The sequence below is a fragment of the Dermacentor variabilis genome, chromosome 9 (genome assembly GCF_050947875.1).
Source record: "Dermacentor variabilis isolate Ectoservices chromosome 9, ASM5094787v1, whole genome shotgun sequence".
NCBI lineage: Eukaryota > Metazoa > Arthropoda > Arachnida > Ixodida > Ixodidae > Dermacentor > Dermacentor variabilis.
The window spans coordinates 49,663,937-49,683,717 of record NC_134576.1 but is presented as its reverse complement, the minus strand read 5'-3'; the positions used below and the strand labels follow the sequence as shown (position 1 = coordinate 49,683,717).

Below are 19,781 nucleotides of genomic sequence, written 5' to 3'. Positions count from 1 at the left end.
ATTTTAATGAAATGTGTTGCATTTGAGAGAGAAAATTATATTCTAGTGACTGTTGTAAGCGGAATTTCGATTTAGGACTTGAATTTTCTTAAAACGATTTTCAAATATTTGACCGTTTGAAAAAAATAGAAGCACGAAGTTTATAAATTCATAGCTCTGCATCAAGAACCGATATCGCGGTTCTGTAAACGGCATCCATTAGATCATTCAAAGCGCACAAATTCAGTATGTCATTTTACATCTTACGTGAATTTGTTACGTTGGTTACAACGGTTTTGCAAAAGTTGTATTTCTCTATTATTACATTTTTTTATATTCATGCGTAACATATCAATTTTGTCCGCTTTAGATGCACTATTAGATGCAATTCACAGAATTGTATTATCATGTTTAGTGGTTAAGTTACAGAGTTGTAAAGTTGATAGTTTCGGTTTATGAAAATTTTTGATTTTTGCCAATTTTTAATAAAAAATTGACAATCTAACTCAAAAATTCGAAACCAACAGTCACTAGATTTTAAGTTTGTCTTTTAAATGCAACAAACCTCGTCAAATTTGGTGCAGTGGTTGCCGAGAAAAACGAATTCTCCTTTTACATGTATTTAGATAGGAGCACTCGAGCTAAAGCTTCCTCTTAAGAGGAAGCTTTAGCTCAAGTGCTCCTATCTAAATACATGTAGAAGGAGAATTCGTTTTTCTCGGCAACCACTGCACCAAATTTGACGAAGCTTGTTGCATTTAAAAGAGAAACTTAAAATATAGTGACTGTTGGTTTCGAATTTTTGAGTTAGATCGTCAATTTTTTATTAAAAATTGGCAAAAATCAAAAATTTTCATAAAACGAAACTATCAACTTTACAACTCTGTAACTTAACCACTAAACATGATAATACAATTCTGTGAATTGCATCTAATAGTACATCTAAAGCGGACAAAATTGATATGTGACACATGAATACAACAAAATTTAATCATAGAGAAATACAACTTTCGCAAAACCGTTGTAACCAACGTAACAAATTCACGTAAGATGTAAAATAACATATTGAATTTGTCCGCTTTGAGTGATCTAATGGATGCCGTTTACAGAACCGCGTTATCGGTTCTTGATGCAGAGCTATGAATTTATAAACTTCGTGCTTCTATTTTTTTCAAACGGTCAAATATTTGAAAATCGTTTTAAGAAAATTGAAGCCCTAAATCGAAATTCCGCTACCAACAGTCACTAGAATTTAACTTTCTCTTTCAAATGCGACAAATTTCATTAAAATCGGTCCAGGGGTTATCTCATAAAAACGTTTTTGCGTTTTGCATGTATTTGAATAGGCCGCGTCAGAGTTGGGCCCGAGCTAAAGCTTCCTCTTAAGAGGAAGCTTTTGGGCCGAGCTAAAGCTTCCTCTTAAGAGGAAGCTTTAGCTCGGGCCCAACTCCGACGCGGCCTATTCAAATACATGTGAAAACGCAAAAACGTTTTTCTGAGATAACCCCTGGACCGATTTTAATGAAATTTGTTGCATTTGAGAGGGAAAGTGAAATTCTAGTGACGGTTGGTCGCGGAATTTCTATTTGGGTCCTGAATTTTGTTAAAAAGATTTTCAAAAATTCGAAAATTTGAAAAAAATAGAAGCACGAAGTTTACAGATTCATAGCTCTGCATAAAAAACAGATATCTCGGTTCTGTAAACGGGATCCATTAGATCATTGAAAGCGGACAAATTCGGTACATCATTTTATATCTTACGTGAATTTGTTACGTTGTTTACAAGGGTTCCGCAAAAGCTACATTTCCATATTACTAAATTATTTGACATTCATGTGTAACATATCAGTTTTGTCCGCTTTAGATTTACTATTATATGCATTTCAGGGAATTGTATTATCAGTTTTCGTTGCTGACTTACAGAGTTGTAAACTTGATAGTTTCGTTTTTTGAAAATCGTCAATTTTTGCCAATTTTTAATAAAAAATTTACGACATAAATCAAAAATCCCAAACCAACGGTCACTAGATCTTAAGTTTTTCTTTTAAATGCAACAAACCTCGTCAAATTTGGTGCAGTGGTTGCCGATAAAAACGAATTCTGCTTTTACATGTATTTAGATAGGAGCACCCGAGCTAAAGCTTCCTCTTAAGCGCCCTCTATTTTTTTCCTAGCGGCACCCCTCACAACATTTAGGTGCTTAGAGAACAAGTGTTGATGAAGCGATAAAATTTATGGCGCACATGTACCTAATTCAGCGAGTTTGGCGCCTACGAGATTGCGCGCCATTTCTGAACATTCTCGACCTGTGAGAAAGATGCTAGAAATTCTCGGAGAACACGCTGTACAGCAGCTCAGATTTCACGAACTCACCAATCTGGATTGCTAGTCGTTGCTGCAGCACCGAGAGACATTCAGCGAAACGCGGTACTGTTCAGTGTCCACTTTTGTCATGGCAGCTGGCTTCAGTTTTATGGCCCTAAAATGTAGAGCACGGGAACAATTGGGAACGCGCACCTTGCTGAAGATGAGGCCTTGAATAATAGAGCGTGTTCTCCCGGCCAATATAGTCTGCAGGTCCATTTGGTAGCACGTCATGAGGAATTCGCAGGCAGTTGTTGCAGCAAAAAGTAGCGCCGCAGTGGTGATGCCCGTACGGCTGCGACTGCTTACCAACAACCTGAAATTGCGAAGTGTGCAATATCTGATTCATCTTAATTTCTACGTCCACATAATATGCATACGGCAAAACATGTGCAGACAAAGGGAAGGATGACATCGCGCAGTTAATTAGTATCACTGGTGTGACTGTGAGCGTGTAATTTGCGTGCTTTGTGCAGTTAAGGTACGCAAGTGAAACAACGGCTTCAAAGATGTTCACACAAAACTTGTAGAATACACGGCAATTCAGGGGTCTGCGAAAAACCACAGCCCTGAAAATGAGGGCATGAAAGGATGGGTGAACGTTGTTCTGGCTCTCCTTGGCCTTTTACAGTGAAGCTGTTAGAACCTCGTTGGATTTCTCTTGACGTACGCAGCTTCGCCGAGCTAGTGGAGAGAGAACTGAGAGAGAGTGAAAGTAGAGTATAAAAATAGCATCGTGCAGTATAGCGACGCGGCGAGGGTGCGTGGAGCCTAGCGGGGGAGTAGGAGCGATGCGCATGCGAGCCAGGAACGCGATCCGGATGCGTGCCCTCTCCTGCGGGGCGCGAGGCAGGGGCTCAGGCGAAGGAGGAGGGGCGTTCTTCTCCGGCGGCTGCTAGGGTGCCTCGATGCACTCTTCGCCCGCCGCTCCGTACAGAGTGGAGATAACCGCGGCATTTGTTACGGCGTTGGCCACGCGAATCGCGGACGCCGTAGTAGACGCCTTCGACGGACGTCGTAGGGACGCGTTGCCGGCGCTCGTGTGTCTTGTCTGCGGTTTGGCACTACTTTACTGGCCTACCCCCTACTCCACTAGTCTCTTGTGTTTGCGGTAGACGGGCCACGCATAACTTCTTGTAATTTTGAACCAGTTTTGTTTTATGCGAAGCATATTACTAGAGCTCAACCCAGCTCCTCAGGCGCGGCGGTGTCGCCTTCAATACCACGTGACACCGTGACGTCACGACAGAGGAGAAACGGGGCTCCAACTCGCGCCGTCGCTCGCGGCGTCGCCCTCAAGGCTGACCACGTGACACCGTGACGTCACGACAGAGGAGAAACGGGGCTCCAACTCCCGCCGTCGCTCGCGGCGTCGCGGCGGTATATAAGCAGCTGCGCTTGTTTCTAGGTGGCTTTGGCTCAACTCTTGCAAGATGGGCTGGGTGGGAATCGAACCAGGGCCTCCGGAGTGTGAGACGGAGACGCTACCACTGAGCCACGAGTACGATGCTTCAAAGCGGTACAAAAGCGCCTCTAGTGAATGCGGTGTTGCCTTAGAAACGAGCTGTTTCTAGGCTCAGGCGTGCGTCGCTTGCTCAGGCGCACATTTCGTTGCCGCGCCGAACGCTGCGATGCTCGACGCTCACCGCGTCCAATGCGGGGCGCGTAGTCGCTGCGCCGTAGCCCATTGTCTTACACCCCTTGGCGGGTCGACGGGAACGCTGTCGCGTTCCACTCTTGAAGGCGAAGCAGAGTAACGCATGAGTTGTTTCTTCGTCTAGCCGAACCAAATATAGCCAAGCAACAGCAGTTCACCAGGCTAAACAGTGGTTCAACAACTAAAATAAAGGCTAGTATGCTTCGCATCCTGGGCTTAACCTTAGCTAAGCCACAGCCATTTTATTACCTTATGTTGCTCTGTTATTGCGGCAGGAAATGACAGTTCGAAGCTTGGTTCCCTTCGTCGCTTCCTTTGCGGTGATAGCTGCTCAAATCACTCATTCAGTGAATAATAATTTATTGCTAGCATCTTGAAACTGTAAAAGCGCACGAAGACGAGAACAAAGAGAGTGGGCAGGACGAGTCGGTAGTTACAGAAACAATATATTTTTGTACCGATAGGACCCATGAACACTTCAAGGGCTATGTTTCTATGGTCGTCAGTGCATTAAAAATACTTGTGTTCGAATTCACCAAGACTGTATGGTGTGTGAGAATTTAGATTGCGTTTTATGCAATTAGAATTCTTGGGCCATTTACGGAGCTCGTGCTCGGAGTTTCCGCTCGGCGACCATGTGAATACCTAACCATTTTATTCTTCAATAAAAAGAATAACATTTAAATTCCTCCCGTGATACGGGGAATCCAACTGAGGTGAGATGTTTCTCTCAAGTAGAGCAGACTGCCGCTTTTGAGAGCTGCGCCAGAAATACACTTCATGTGCCCCATTCTTCATGATCCTCTCGCACGCTAAGTTGTCACTGGGCATGTACCACTGGGTGCGCCGCCAGCGAGGGAATCGTTTTGAGTGTCCACATGGCCCCGCGCGCCACACATCTCGGAGACCACGCTCGGACCTCTCCGGCAGCGTCGCTAGATGGCGCAGAGTGTCCAGAGGGAAGCGCCAGCCAGGAGCCCGATTGCAGTACACGCCTCATGGAAAGCTCATGTATCAGCATTCGAAGCCACCGGCGCTCCATGCATTCCAAAGGCCACACGCGGACCGATAGATAGCGCAGTGTGTACAGGGGGAAATGCGATAAAGGAGTCCAGCTACGGTGAACATGCCTCATGGATGACGCGTTTTCGCGGTGGCAGTGCGTTTATTCGCTACAATACTTCTGCGGCTGTGACTCTTTTCAAGGAAATTACTGTAGGCGCACATTTATTTATTTTATTTATTCATGGCTGTCAGCGCAAGCCAAGACAGGAGTTGCGGTTACATTGCTGCCATCAAACTAGACATAGTAGATGGTTAAACAATTCAATACAAAGCTATCAGGATAGGAAGGCACAGCACATAAAAAAATATGAAGCAATAAACATGACTTACAATGAATAAACTATAGCACTATATGGATCTAACGAAAAAGTAACGCGCCGAAACAACTGCAACCGACAAACAGCTAACCATAAAACGTATTATCAACCGTTTACAAATAATTGGTAACATGCCTTTACAAAATATTGTAAATCATTACATTCTACTGTATCATGTGGCAAGCTGTTCCAATCGTCTATTCTTCGAGCCAGGAACGAATTTTTGAAGGATTCTGTTCCATAATTAAGTGGTTTAATATGTTTTGGATGCTTTTTTCTGGGGTTAGCAGGTCTCTCTAACGTGGTGTGTTTTTCTAAGTCTACTTTATAGTCTCCGCTTCATACGTGAAAAAAGAATGTCAGCCGTTAAGCTGCATTTTTTGCTTGACAGTCATGAGGCCAGCTCTATTTCTAAGTTCGGTGACGGACTGGGTTCTAGCGCATGCGTTAAAAATAAACCTCAAGGCCCTGTTTTGTACGCGCTCACATTTTAGTGCGTTCTGTTGAGTGTACGGCTCCCAAACATGGCTTGCATAAGTCAGTACAGGAAGTACAGTCATTTTGTAGGCCATTGTTTTTACCTCTGGTGTGGCTTCGTGAAGTTTTCTTCGTAATAACCAAAGTGTGCACATGGCCTTATTACAGGTGTTGTCGACATGTACCGACCAGTTCAAATCATGTGCCAGATGAATTCCTAGGTATTTAAATTCCTTAACCTCAGCTAATTCGGCTGCGTTAATGCTGTAGGAGAAAATTAAAGGATCTTTTTTACGCGTCATACGCATACAAACAGTTTTTGATGCATTCAATTCCATTTGCCATTCATCACACCAGAGACTTACTTTTTGTAAATGGTTACTAAGCTCCTGTTGATCATTAGGAGTGAATATTTTAGCATATATAATGATGTCATCTGCATAATGCTTGATGGATATTTGCGGCGAAAGACCTGGTCCCATATCGCTAATATAAATGGAAAAAAGTAAAGGGCCTATAACAGATCCATGCGGCACACCTCATCGAACTGGTTTATTGGTAGTGCAAACAGAATTTAATGAAACAAATTGTTCTCTTTCTGACAAATATGCCTCAATCCATTTTAATAGCTGGGTATTGCCTAAGAAATGAGACAGCTTCATAAGCAGCTTTCTATGAGATATTCTGTCGAATGATTTGCGGAAATCAATAAATACCATATCTATTTGACCCCTTCCATCAATACATCGACCGATTTCATGCGTAACTTCAGTGAGATTAGTAACTGTGCATGGAGTACCATCGGCAAAAGCCAAGCTGTTTTTACCCAAATTGTCCTTCTCTTCAATAAATTTAGTTATGTGGGTAGTTGGGATGTGCTCTGGCGTTTTGCAACATGTACTTGTCAAAAAGATTGGTTGGTAATTAGTGACGTCATGTTTGGAACCCTGTTTGTGAATCGGTACTACCTTAGCCCACTTCCAGCCTCTCGGAACGTCGCCAGATTCTAGAGATTTAGTATAGATATCCGAAAGGAAACATGAGCACCACTCGGCGTACCTCTTTAAAGAAGCGTTGGGAATTTGATCAGAGCCAGGAAATTTTTTTCTCATCTAGTATAAGGAGCAGGTTCAAAATGCCGTCCTGTCTAATAGTTGGTTCAGATATACAGTGCCTAATGGAATGTACTGTTTGGGGTGTAGTACCATCATCCCATGTGAAGAGCAATTCAAAATATTCATTGAAGAGGCAAGCCATTTCAGAGCTGTTTGTGATAGTCTTATTTTCACGTGTCAGAAATTGAATGCGAGATTTGGGCCCTGAAATGTAGCTCCAAAATATCCCCGGAGAGGATTTAATAAAATTGGTGTTTTATTCATGTAACAATGTTTCGCTCTAATAATTTCCATATTAAGTTCCTGTGAAGCGGAATGAATACAATTACGTGTTCTTGTAGAGAATTTTCGAGACCTCATTCGTTTGAAGAGACGCTTTTTATGAATTATTTTCGCTGTAATCCATGAGTTTTTGTGTTAACTTTCTTGGGGCGCTTGGGAAAAAATCATCTCCAAAAAATATTACCTCCAGAGCTGTGTAAGACGAAAGGGCTCACGTGCTTGCAGCGCGAGAATAGAACACGCTACTGCGCTCGACCTGAACGGCCGCGCTACCGACCGCTCCAGCGATTGCGTGACACCATGGCTGGGCGGCCTGAATAAACCGCGGCGACGGCGGCTACCTCTTCGCGCTGTTTTCCACACTTCTAAGCTAAGTGCATTACCGTCGACAGTTCTCGCGAGATTGGTTCCGCCGGAATTTTATTGCGATAGCCACAACATGGAGACTCCAGGCGCATTTCTGCCGTCGCCTTCGCCGTGAGGTTCCGTATAATGTCCATGGGCGATAGAATCGTCGCCGCGCGCCGTATGCTGCATGTGCGAGTGAGGAGCGTGAGCCGGCGATGGGGCAGCAATCTCGCGCACGCAATGGCGGAAAGCGGGGAGGAAGCGCACAACCTTCTTTTGTGTGTGAGGCTTGGGGGAAGAGAGAGAGGCGCGTTCTATTCCGGGCCGCTGAGGGGGCTGCGCGCGCTCAGTCGCGTATAAGGAAAACCTATCCCACACAGGAAGTGCGTGGTATATAGAAACGCTGCGCAACCCTTGAGGATCGAGCATTGCGCAGCGTTTCTCGAAGCTGTTCAAATTGATTCACGTGCCTCGAATAGGCCGCAATGCAAGTTATGCGTGTTCCTATCACCAAATTGAGTGTCAGTGCCCAATGCTGCAGTGTGTTCACCGCGGCGGCAGCCAGTATTCCGAGTCAACTCTTGCGCTGGTTATATCAGCATGGAATATCAAATAGCCCGGTCTCACACCTTGTGGCAGCCAGCGTCAGAGCGTAAACAAAATGAAATCTTGAAGGGAACGTCGGCGGCTAAGGCCCCGGGTGCTGCTATGCTAGTGGAAGTGGCCTGTGGCGAGAGCCAATAGGTGCGCAGCTCTGACCCCCGTTTTCCGTGGGATATGCTTGGCCGGGCCGCTGTATCTGTCAAAGCCATCTTGCGATGGGTAAAGAGTCCGCATTGCGCTCTGTTTTCGCGTTGATGGGAGCAACTTCACGCAGGTCAATTCGCTCGCTGCCACTGCCGCGTTTCCTCACTGCAGCGCCTTGGCAGCGAGTTTCCGCGGTTGAGTGAAATGTATTCATGCTGTCCCGTACGCACAGGAAACCGTGCTTATTATATGCACTCGCGAACAACTTTCTTTGTCTATGAAAAGAAAGCTACGGAGGCAAGTTACTACGAAAACAAAGCAACACACTAAGAAAGAGGCAGGACAAAGGAAAGATCGCACAAGGGCGAGCGCTTGTGAAAACAGTCGCGCGTTGTAATCCGCGTTAGTTTAGGCTGGCGAAGACAAAACATAAACCACTTATAAACGATAGTTAAGTAAGACAGAATGCACCACTGAGTGCAAAGCTTTACTTATTTTGCGGTTTTTCCCTGCGTCGGGGGAAATGCGAAACCGTCGCACGTGGAAGCTGCGTCGATTCAGCGTCCGTTCCGAGCAACCAAAAGCACAGTCAAACGCTGCCGGACCACTTGGCGCGGTAACACATGTGCAGCAGCCAAGCTCCCGTAGCTTTCCCTTCAAAGCCACAGAAAGTTGTCCGCATGTTGAGTGTGTCTATGTTTACACCCTATACAGCAGATAAAACTACTATGCTTACTTCGTATAGCTGCGCAATAACTTGCTATGGCAATCGATGCTTCACCTTTCGGGCGAAATTGCGACTTTCTTTATTATTTACAGTCGGCTTGGAACTCAACACTAAGATTTTTGCAATAGCTTGAAAGCCGGCTTCCGTGCATTCTGCTAGCCCTCCTTCTTTCTCAACAGGCTCGAGATCAGCGATAATTGTCTGCTGACTGACTAGAGGTATCTTCTATTTGGCTGACCCTCTCACAGTAATTCAGAGAGCGCAGCACTTTTGACCTCGATTTAACGGCGCTGCGCGCGCCGCCTGCACTGCGTTCTTTGATTTGCGTCAGGACAGTTGAGCTCGAGTTCATTGTTGTCCTGCTCTAGCTAATTTTACAACGTAGCCGACGCAGATCTATGAGCAGCAGACAATATGGCGCAGGGCTATAAATCTCGTGGTGGAGGTATATGGATGCCTGCTGCTTTGGTTACAACACTTAACCAGCTAGCATAAAACAGCGATATGTCTTTGTCAGAGTACGTTGGCTAAGGTTTGCAACGCGCTTAATGCTTTCGTTAAAACAATGTTTTCTTGGGGCACGTTTTCTGACAAAGAATAGCACCCATAGCCAACATTCCTTCGGCTACCTGCCCATTGGAACCTATGCAGTGGTGGAAAAGACTTAAGCTCCTGCAACAGGCGCCAGATCTCCTTCGTTGTTGCACTTTTCCCCTTGATTTGAAATAACCCCGAAGCGCACAGACGCAAAACTGCATTTTTATGATGGGAACTTGTCCACCATAGCGGACGAAAGTTTCTGCAATTGGTTCAGAAATATGCATCGAAATCAGACAGACCTTAATATTTCACCAGAGGCGCTATCCTCAAATTATTTGATAGTACATCAGCTATGCACTATACCCATGGCTTATAACTTACTCGAGGGCAGGGATTCTTGCGAATACGGAGGCGTAGTAGCCCACGACGGCCAGTACAATCCACAGGACGTCCATCCACAAGACCTTCAGCAGAACGAGCACGAATGAACCACGGCTCCTAGGAGCTATTTTACTGGAAAAACACAACACAATCTAGTCATGAAAATTGCTTATAATACCAACAAAGGATCTAATGCATCAGAAATGAATCCTTTTAAAGGTTTATCTTTGCCAGGGTCTGACACGTGCCGACATCATATGCTGGACTGCATTTCTCAGCTCACTCAGCAATCGGAATGCGCCAGAACGTTGCGTTTTTTTTGGTTATTGGTAAGCTACATGCATTAAAACAAATATGGTGGGAAACAATCCTGCTTTACGGTTAAGCAGTCCTGAAATTCTCAGTGAGTGCCAATTTTCGGTAACGCACATGATGTATCGAAACCCCATCTGCCCATCGTGACCAAGCTAACTAGGTCCATACTATTACAAAAACGTGTGCCCCTTAGGAGGAGGATATCGTGCACTCTGTTCGCTAGCAATAGAGTTCCCCAAATCCAGGTACTCTTTTGCTGGTATCGTGGATTACCCAAGTGTTAAAAAAATTACATATTCAAATTAAGGCTTGCTTGTGTAATCACCCAAGTTCGAGGGCATAATTAAGCTCAGTTTTCAAGTACATCATAACGGGTACACGCTATACATTTTTTCAGGATTTTTAAAGCTGTGGCACAAGATACGCGACCAATGCTAAGTGAGCACTCGCACGCACCTTGAGAGAGTGGTGCGAGCGCTCTCAAAATGGGGCATCGAACGAATAACGGTTCTAAATGGCTCACTCAGACTAGATTACGTGTTTTTACTTGCCAAAACCACGGTCTCATTACGAGGTACGCCGCAGTGAGGGACTCCGGAATATTTTGGACCGCCTGAGGTTCCTTAACCTGGACCTAATTCAAAGTACATGAGTGTTTTTGCATTTCGTCCGCCTCGAAATGCGGCCGCCTGTGGGCGGGATTTTATCCCGCGACCTCGTGCTTAGCAGTCCGACACCATAGCCACTGGCTGAGTTGACGACCGCATTAAGTGACAAGGCGTGAGCGTAACTGTTAATTTGGCTGCTCCTGACAGAAATCCCAGTTTTTTCTGTAGCTTGCAGGTCACGTGGCTGCTCTTTCTTTGAAGGAGCCAACATTTACAGCAACCACTAGGCATGTTCACGAGGTCGCCAAGTCGAATTTACTGTCTTATTACCCCTTCGAAATCGCCGGTGCAGAGTAGACGAGGCGCGCAGTAGCACGTTGAATTCAAAGTAATATTTTGTGTACTTTGTTTGACAGCTTTGAAACCCCTAAAATAACGAATAACACTGAAATAAATACGATTTATATATATTGGGCTCAGGCGAGTGTGGGAAAACTGATCTGTGGCCAATCCATAGTATTGCTCACTGTTACTGCATCTCTATTGGCCAGAAGCCTGTTTGGTCCTCCATCTGCGTGCGACTGAAACCCAGTCGTAATATGTTTGCACATACATCAGGTGAGTTCAGTTCGAGCAATAGACCTCAATTGTAATTACTGAAAGCATGTAACGTTATGTTTCTCAAGGCTCAAAACAGTAGGCAAACTTCCATCAGCAGCCATAGAAACTTTCACCTGCAAAGTACACGCACAGACACATACTCGAGACTGCCTCGTATTGGAATTCTTTGAGGAACAGCATTATCTATTGGACACTTGAAGAGTTCTTAAGCAAAGAACAAAGTTCGTCAGAACTGGAATATTTGTTTGTTACCGTGACATGAGTCGTGCCGTAATTGTGTGGATAAGTCCTTTGCATCGAATTCCTCTGCGGAGGGCAGGTATCCGAGCCGTTGCTGAAACTCCATGTCGATTCACGTCTTTGAAGAGCCTGCGTTATCGTCCCCCCTATGATTAACCGGTCATGTGGCTGTATTTTTTATCAACGAACTTCCTATTAAGTGCATATTTATGAGGAAGTCTTGGGACACAAAGACATGAGCAAAATATTACTTTTTCACTTCTACCCTAATGTTGCAGCTTGAGCAGCAACGTCCGCTCTGCAAGGTGGCGACACCTTATGGTGGATGGGATACCCACAACACTGCTCGAGCACGCAAAGGTACCTCGCAGACTTCCATTTCGGACCACACGTCTAAAATGACATTTGTAAATCATGTATGTTTCGTTTGACGTGTGCGTTTATTAGCGCTGGTCAAGTCGCTTTCAACAACAACAAAACCAAAAAGACCAAATAGTGCACAAATTTTTATTTTTACTTTTTTGCTTTTGGTAACACAATTTGAAATGCGAACAACTCGCGATCTTATCTGAGAGCGAGTGCACAGCTTCCCACGAACAAATGAATAATCACACGATTCTGGCACTTCTTCTTTGTTCACTTATGTTTCTGTTTCACATTGAACGCTGGTACAAAAAAGCGCCAGGCGAGCTGCTCTAGCGCAGTTTCTATATTTTGCTGAAGTTTCCTCTCCTCTTTATTAAATAATTTTAGTTCAGTGTCAAGCACAGCAACGTATTCTGTAAGCAGCTCTAGGTTCCTTCTAATTTATCGTTTCCCCTCGTTTGTAGAGTGAACATATTTGGAATGATTAACACTTGTTCACAAATATTTCACGAGGACAAGTCCACTTGTCGAAACATTGCCACCTGCTTTTACCTTGTTCTTGTGTTGCTCATCGTTTTGAATTTCCATCTCCCGCCTTTCCCGTGTTTTTGCTTCTTCAGAATTAGGCACACAAGAAAGAAAACTTCATACTGTGAGAGGGTTGCAGGTTTTAAGCCGTCTTAGGGAACACTTCGACATCCACGTAGATCAAAAGATGAGAACTTTGTTGACAAACAAAGTTTTTATTCTAGAAAGTGCTGAATCTGGCAAAAAAGGTATTGCATGCTGATTAAGCGGCATACTATGTTTGATGAAATTCAAACGTTTACTGTAAAACAGCCCCATGGCTGGCCATTCCTTGTTACTTTGTTTGTGCAAGGACACCGCGAAGGCTTACTGAAATAATTGCGGTGCCGTTATTTCTGTGCAAGAATCCGTAGTAGTAGTTCCACCGTGAATTACTTCGGTACGGTGAATTGTTGGTTCGCAAAACTAAAGCGGAGTCACTAAAATGTAATGTTAGCTTAGCCCTCTTTGTATTGTAGAATTCACGACTGGTATAACCCGGCGCCTGAAAAAATATACCATGAGAGGATAGCAATCAGTTCGCATTTTATTCAAAGCCTTAATGCTGTTAGCTTGTCATGCGCTTCAGGTAGCACTTAAGTATGCGATGACTGAATCTCTCTGTGTAACATCTTGGTGCAATTTTAGTCTGGAATGACCCAGTCTTTGACATTTATCCAGCAGGTTGCTGTTTCCACAAATTTAGAAAGTTGGGCTTTATAACATGCGCATTCTGCGTGATAGAACATTCAACGTCATTATTAGAATAAGCCTATTTTGTTGCCCACTGCCGGACGTAACCCTCTTGCAGCGATGTGCAATTACTCCTGTCTTGCGCTAGCGGATTACAGGTTGCATCCGCAAGTTTTATTGATTTCCTTACCCCACCTAATGTTCTGCCGTCCCCGACTGCGCTTCTCTTTCTTGGCACTCATTCTGTGACACTAAAAGCCCGCCGGTTATATGCTTCATGGACTGCCGACCAGTGTTTGTTTCTCTTAATGTCAACTGGAATACTGGCTACCGCAGTTTTCTCTCAGAACCACACCGCTCTTTTCCCGTTTCAACGTTACGCCCCCCATATGTCGTTCCTTAACTCTTGGCGTGGTCCGTAACGTTTATCGAGCTCCTTTTCGACTTCATAGTTTCTAGAATAGAATGCAATAATTGAATGATTTTCTTTTTACCGGCAGCACTAAGCTCTAGAACTGTGCTTACATAGCTCGATTGAAACAATGACGCACAGAGAAGCAAATACCACATAACAAGCACTGACTACCAACTAGGTCATGATTCGGTAATGTCTGCCGAATGCACTCCAACCAATTTTTATTCTTCTGTGAGTTTCCGTCTCAAGATCGGGGTCCCCTGTAAGTAATTGACATAGCTAACAGTACTTCACAGATTTTAGAGGCTGATTGGCGATGCCGAATTCTCGTTCTCTTGCCATGCTATTGGACATTACCTTTGTCTTCTCCATGTTGGTCTTCAACTATACTAGTAGAGGGGGGTTGAACATCCACCCTTTGTAGCAGTTGCTACGATTGGGTGCATGTCTCCTTTTCCCTTTGTTAATTACTTCCCAACTGCTTGCGGGTTTCCGCAGAACTATTACGTCCTACTCTTACACTTTCTCGGTTAAGGTCCTCATTCATTTGGTGCGATTCGTCGCCATCGCTACTGAGCAAGGCCATGTGATCTGCCAGCCGAAGGTTGTTGAGATATTCACCTCCGATCCTCCTTTCTAATCCACCCCAGTGTAATACTTGTAAGCATGCAGTGAATAACATTGGAGAGATTGTGCCTTCTTACTTTATCCCTTTCCTGATAGGTGTGTTCCCACTCGTGAAGAATAAAGGTCCTGGGGATGCTGTAGAGCTGTGAAGAACTTTCAGTTTTAGCGTGAGTAAAAATGGGCCTGTTTTGTCCACAAAGTATATTTGCCACAGGAAGGACACAATAAAAGGAAGACACACTCACGGTTCCGCGGGCGGTACTTTTAGCTGTGTTATTTAGGGTGCAAACCCACGAAGAAGTCGAGAAAAAAAGACACGCATGCGCAAGCTAACACGCTTGTGCATGCGCGTTTTTCCATATTTATTCATGAAGCAGGTATGTCTTTCAGCAAATACTAACCGGGCCAAGAAGCTCTCGTGTCTGGTGGACAGATTAGAATTTAAAATAAGTTGCAAAAAGTATTCTATAGTACTTACGGAAGCAGTATTGTGCAGGCTTGGCGCGAAAGTAGTGATGACGAATCTTCATCAACCGGTCTCTGAAATTTAGTACAAACACGTATGCGGAATGTTTTTCTTTAAGGAATACATTACAATACAGTAGATATGAGTGACACGTTGTGTAGGAAAAGTTCAAGTTTTTACTAGAACCAGACGACAGAAAATTAGGCAGCCGAGTGCGAAAATATGCAACGTGTAATAACCAAATTAATTCCTGGAAACCTCACGAGAAAGCACAACATTAAACGACCACATACAGAATTTTAGAAACGGTATGAAATATTCGAAAAGGCAAATCTGGTGTTTGAAAAAAAAAACTTTGCGACAGAATTCCTGCTGAAACTACCACCACAACAGAAAAGAAGGCGAACGAGAAAAATTTGAACAAGCTTTTAGGAATATATGAAGCGTCCTGCAGTTTACGCTGCTAATGTACCGACCGTGGGACACTTTTTAAGTTATCTTTATTTTTTTCTAAGTTTTGTATACGCCGTCCCAAAGTTTGCGTCGTCATTTAGTTGCTTAAAGCTTTGTTTCAAATGCTTGCCTTTAGCCCTTTTCTTATTTTGTTTGGTCTACCTCTCTATCAATCTAGTGTAACCGATCCCCTCGTGGGTACAAGCCATGTTTTGAGGCAACAACAACAATAAGAGCATGTTAGAAAAGGTTGGTATAGGGGCAGACACAAGTGGAGGGAAACGGTGTTGTCCGTTTCCTGGTTCTCGTTCTAGTTTCAGCACGCCTTTCTTTCTTTATTATAAAAAAAGAAGGAATTACTACTTAGTTAAATTACGTCACCCGATGCCCACATAGACAACAAATGCACAGTGAACGAGCAGAATAAATCAAAGGCTCAATGCATGCTCAACGCCTTGTGTTGAATGCTGGTGCGCTATACAGGTGGTGCCATTCCACTGAACTAATGAGTTAATATATACTAATAAATCGGGGGTTTTTACGTGCCAAAACTACAATATTGTTATGAGACACGCCTTAGTGGGGGACACCGGAAATATGGACCACCTGGGGTACTTTAATATGCACCTAAATCTAAGTACATGGGGGTTATTGCCTTCCTCCCCCATCAGAATGCGGCCACCGTGTTCGGCGTTCGATCCTGCGACCTCGTGCTTAGCAGCCCATCACCATACCCTCAAAGAAACCATGGCGGGTAATGAGTTAATGGATATAGTTAATATTCCTTTACCACGCAATCAGCAACTTGACGGCAGTTCTTTCAACAGAAGCTTTCTCTTTTACAATAATCGCCTACATTGTCTACCCGAACGTGATGCTCTACTAAATTGGGTAACGGTGAAAACTGCCGTACCATGAACTTTCCTTGGTACTTTAGGCTTGTACACGCATACGCAGCCTAGCCCTCAAAATGTTTGCCAGTGGCCGTCGCTTGTATGGTTGTCATGGCTGTTCTTATCAGCGTAGACATGAACCATGTGCGGCAGCTTTCAATTGGAATCAGGTATCTCTTTTGTTCAGGAGGGGCTTGGGTTATAAAAAGTGATTCTTCTGAAGAAATGAAATGCCTCTGAGCCCTGTATATATGACTCATATGTCAGATGACTGTACTGCCTCGGCTTGTACCAGAGCACTTGATTGTGCTCGTACATATAAAAGAAGGAAATAAGAGACAGGCTCCTTGGTACCAAACTTTTGGAAGGAATTGATAAGGTGTGGTTGAGCATGGTTGACTTGACACATCCTATGCACACAACAGCTGACTCTCTTGTGTTTCAAAAATCTAATTGAGACATATCGACCCTCATATTGTCGGAAACCAGCAACTTAATCTTTTTACGAAGCAGAGCTTTGGATTAGCTATAGTCAAGCTGAACGAAATCGCATCTGTGCTTTGGCGTTATATTTGATCATGCAAAGAAATATACGCGGAGAAAATACAAGCACAAATACTAAAATACAGCGCATCCGTTGAAAACTGCCACATCGTGGCGTACTCGTATAGCAAGAAGTGAAGTAATTAAGCAATATCTAGCCTGAATTACTATCGTACACTTAATGCCAATCTTTCTTCAGGTGTACTTCGTTAAGGTAATACAAAGTTAATATTCTTTATATAGAAAAAAGCCTTTAGGCTTTTGCGATGTTGAACACTCCGATATAATGGACTGAACGTTGTAAATTGAAAAACAAAGAGAAATTCTTCTCCTAAGAGAGCTAATACCCAATCCTAGGAAAAAACCGCACATGGAATATCTCAGACCAATTTCATAGACGTCGTGCGTAGGAAAGCTAATGGAAAAACACATGGCACAGGGCAGTGGTCACCTGTGGTCATCAAGCGGGCTGCCCGCTTGCCAGCTGCGCGTTAAAAACAGGAAATTCGGAAATTGCGGAGGAAGCGGAAGTAGCGCTGGCGCTCGCATCTACAACTGACTGCGTCGTAATTAGTGGCTCTAAAACCGCGCTTCATAACTTCGCTAAGGGAAGGGTCTCGAAAGTGGCTCTAAGAATCACGACTAACATTCGCGGGCCCGCCCACCCCTCCCTCCCAGGCAACGAACCCGCACGCACCCTAGTTAGAAAGTTAACGAGGCGAACAGGGGCAGGACCGACGCGGGGCCCGAGTGCGGAGGGAGACCGCATGGTCAAGTATAATGAAATCACCAAACACTACAGATTATAGAGGCAGCATTCCCCCCCCCCCCTCACATACACTCCTCATTAACTAAACAGCAGGCGAGAGCATGGCACCGACTACAAACACCTTCCCAAACCCGATCGCTTATAATCATTGTTACCCAGAACTCTACTCGGATAGATGTAAAGACTGTAATCAGCGGGCGGACCTCAGATACATAATCTGGGCTTGCCCCAACATAGTGGAGGGGCCAAAAAACGCATATACGAACGCCGAGCAGTGGGAGATAGCGCTGCTCAGCTCAGACAGCGACGACCAATTACAAGTCATCCGGCAAGCCGAAGATGCCGCTAGAACCCAAGAGCTCCTAGCCGCCATCTAAGGGAGGGGAGACAGACTCCTCTGACACGTGCCGTTTTAAATAAAGGCCGTTTCTTCATCATCCTTCTGAGAGAAAAATAAAACATGACACCTACACAGACAGGGCACTGAAGTCGTAAGAAGTATATCTAATTTTACGCGCATAAATGTTTTGATGCAGCCAGGTAAATATGTAGTAGATATTTTAAAGCGAGGATAAACAAACGGTCTGACAATCCTGGGTTCCCGGTAGCGCACCTTTTATTCGACGGAATTCGGCAACCAGATATTGTTTCGAAGCATCACTGAGCGATTCTGCGCGGGAACACTGTTTAACATAGAACGTAAAGACGATAAGGCAAAACAGATAGCATCACGTCAATAACTCAGTGTACATGAACTCGGCGCTAGTGGGCCGAGTCAGAAATTGGGCTGACTGAGCAATGCGTGACCAACTTTGCGTGAAATCGCTTCTTATGGGTCCAGAAAACGGCGACACGCAGTGTCGAGCGGAGCCGTTGGCACGTTAGAACAGGGCTTCCGGTTCCCGCAGCCACCTACAATAGCTCTACTTCATGGCTATTGTCGTTGCATGTATGAGGTTGCAGCACAGTGCTTGTCTCTGGCTTGTACTTACACCATTACTGCTGTCGGTGCATAAGAACGCCGATGCGTCAGTGGTGCAGTTCAAGTACTAATGATGGCTAGTCTCCCCCATGAACGTTTACATGCATTCTGCAAACGGGTGTAGATTTAACCCATGCAGCCAGGATGATTCAGCCTGACTCGACGGATGCTCAACCGCGACACTATTATGTCTATATGAACTGGGCAGGCCGGTTTAAGCCCCACAAACCTAATCGACTCGCTTCTATCGAGTTCATATAAACGTCATTAATAATATTGTCTGTTGTCATTTAATGCCGTCAGTGTTTGAAATATCATACTGAAGTACTTACCACAGAGGCAGTTGGCCTTCTGATGACCAAGTCTTGAAGTTCTGACGCAACGAAGTTCCAGGTCACTGTCGCCGCGACAGTGACAGAGACAATGATGGATCCCTCCAGGTGGTCATTGGATGACAGAGTAATTCGCTATAGAAAAGAAGGTATGCCACCAGCATATGTCTCTTGCTAAACCTATTTTTGTTGGGAACATGCACACTCCAAATAGAAAATATCTTCAACAGAAATAAAGCTAATTACAAGCTTACGAATAAAATCTGGATAAAAAACTCTCCCAGGCCAAATAAAAACAGGTTACGATTGGTGCTTCTATTGACGAGCAGAGAAATTGATGTCAAGTTACAAAATAACGCAGAAGAGAGCTAGGTTATACAGAGACTCTTCAATGCATTGGTTAATATAAAGTAAGGGTTCTCTTCGCTCAGTTTAATTTATTATACCAGGGTAATAACAGAAATGGAGCGCCACTTTGACCACTGCCAGATCACGAAAAGGAAAACAATAGGAATACGATTGTTGCGTTTTATATTGTAGCACTTGCTCCGTGACCTGCAAGCATCCTGGTTAGCTCAGATGGTAGAGCGATCACCCTGGAAATGCATCGGTCCCGGGTTCAAATCCCGGACCCGGACGAATCTTTCTACAACTGAAAAGTTTTCTCCCCGAGAAACCCCAAGGGACTTTAGTAGCCCCTTGCTACAACAGAAGTGGATGTCAATTTGTCCCTCTCATGAACTTGCCACCATCTAGCTGGCTTGCGCAGGACTGATTTGCCGTGTTGAATTATACTGTTCATGACGGGCGCTGACCGTAGTGCATTCGTCCCTCTCGAATCGTTTACAGCAAATCTTTTGAGGGAAGCTCCGTAACCGCTTTTGTTTGACGG

The 19,781-nt window shown here is 44.4% G+C and overlaps 1 protein-coding gene across 1 annotated transcript in view; it reads right to left on the bottom strand.

The window, feature by feature from the left end:
• LOC142558346 (ATP-binding cassette sub-family C member 2-like) overlaps positions 1–10,121 on the bottom strand; it is a 33,122-nt gene extending 23,001 nt beyond the window's left edge. The window contains exons 1-2 of the mRNA XM_075670491.1: positions 10,000–10,121; positions 2,497–2,659 (exon numbers count right to left, since the gene is read on the bottom strand). Of these exons, the coding sequence (XP_075526606.1) occupies positions 2,497–2,659; positions 10,000–10,073 (237 nt within the window). The 5' untranslated portion in view covers positions 10,074–10,121. The remainder of the gene's footprint in view (positions 1–2,496; positions 2,660–9,999) is intronic.
• Between the last annotated feature and the right edge of the window lie 9,660 nt (positions 10,122–19,781).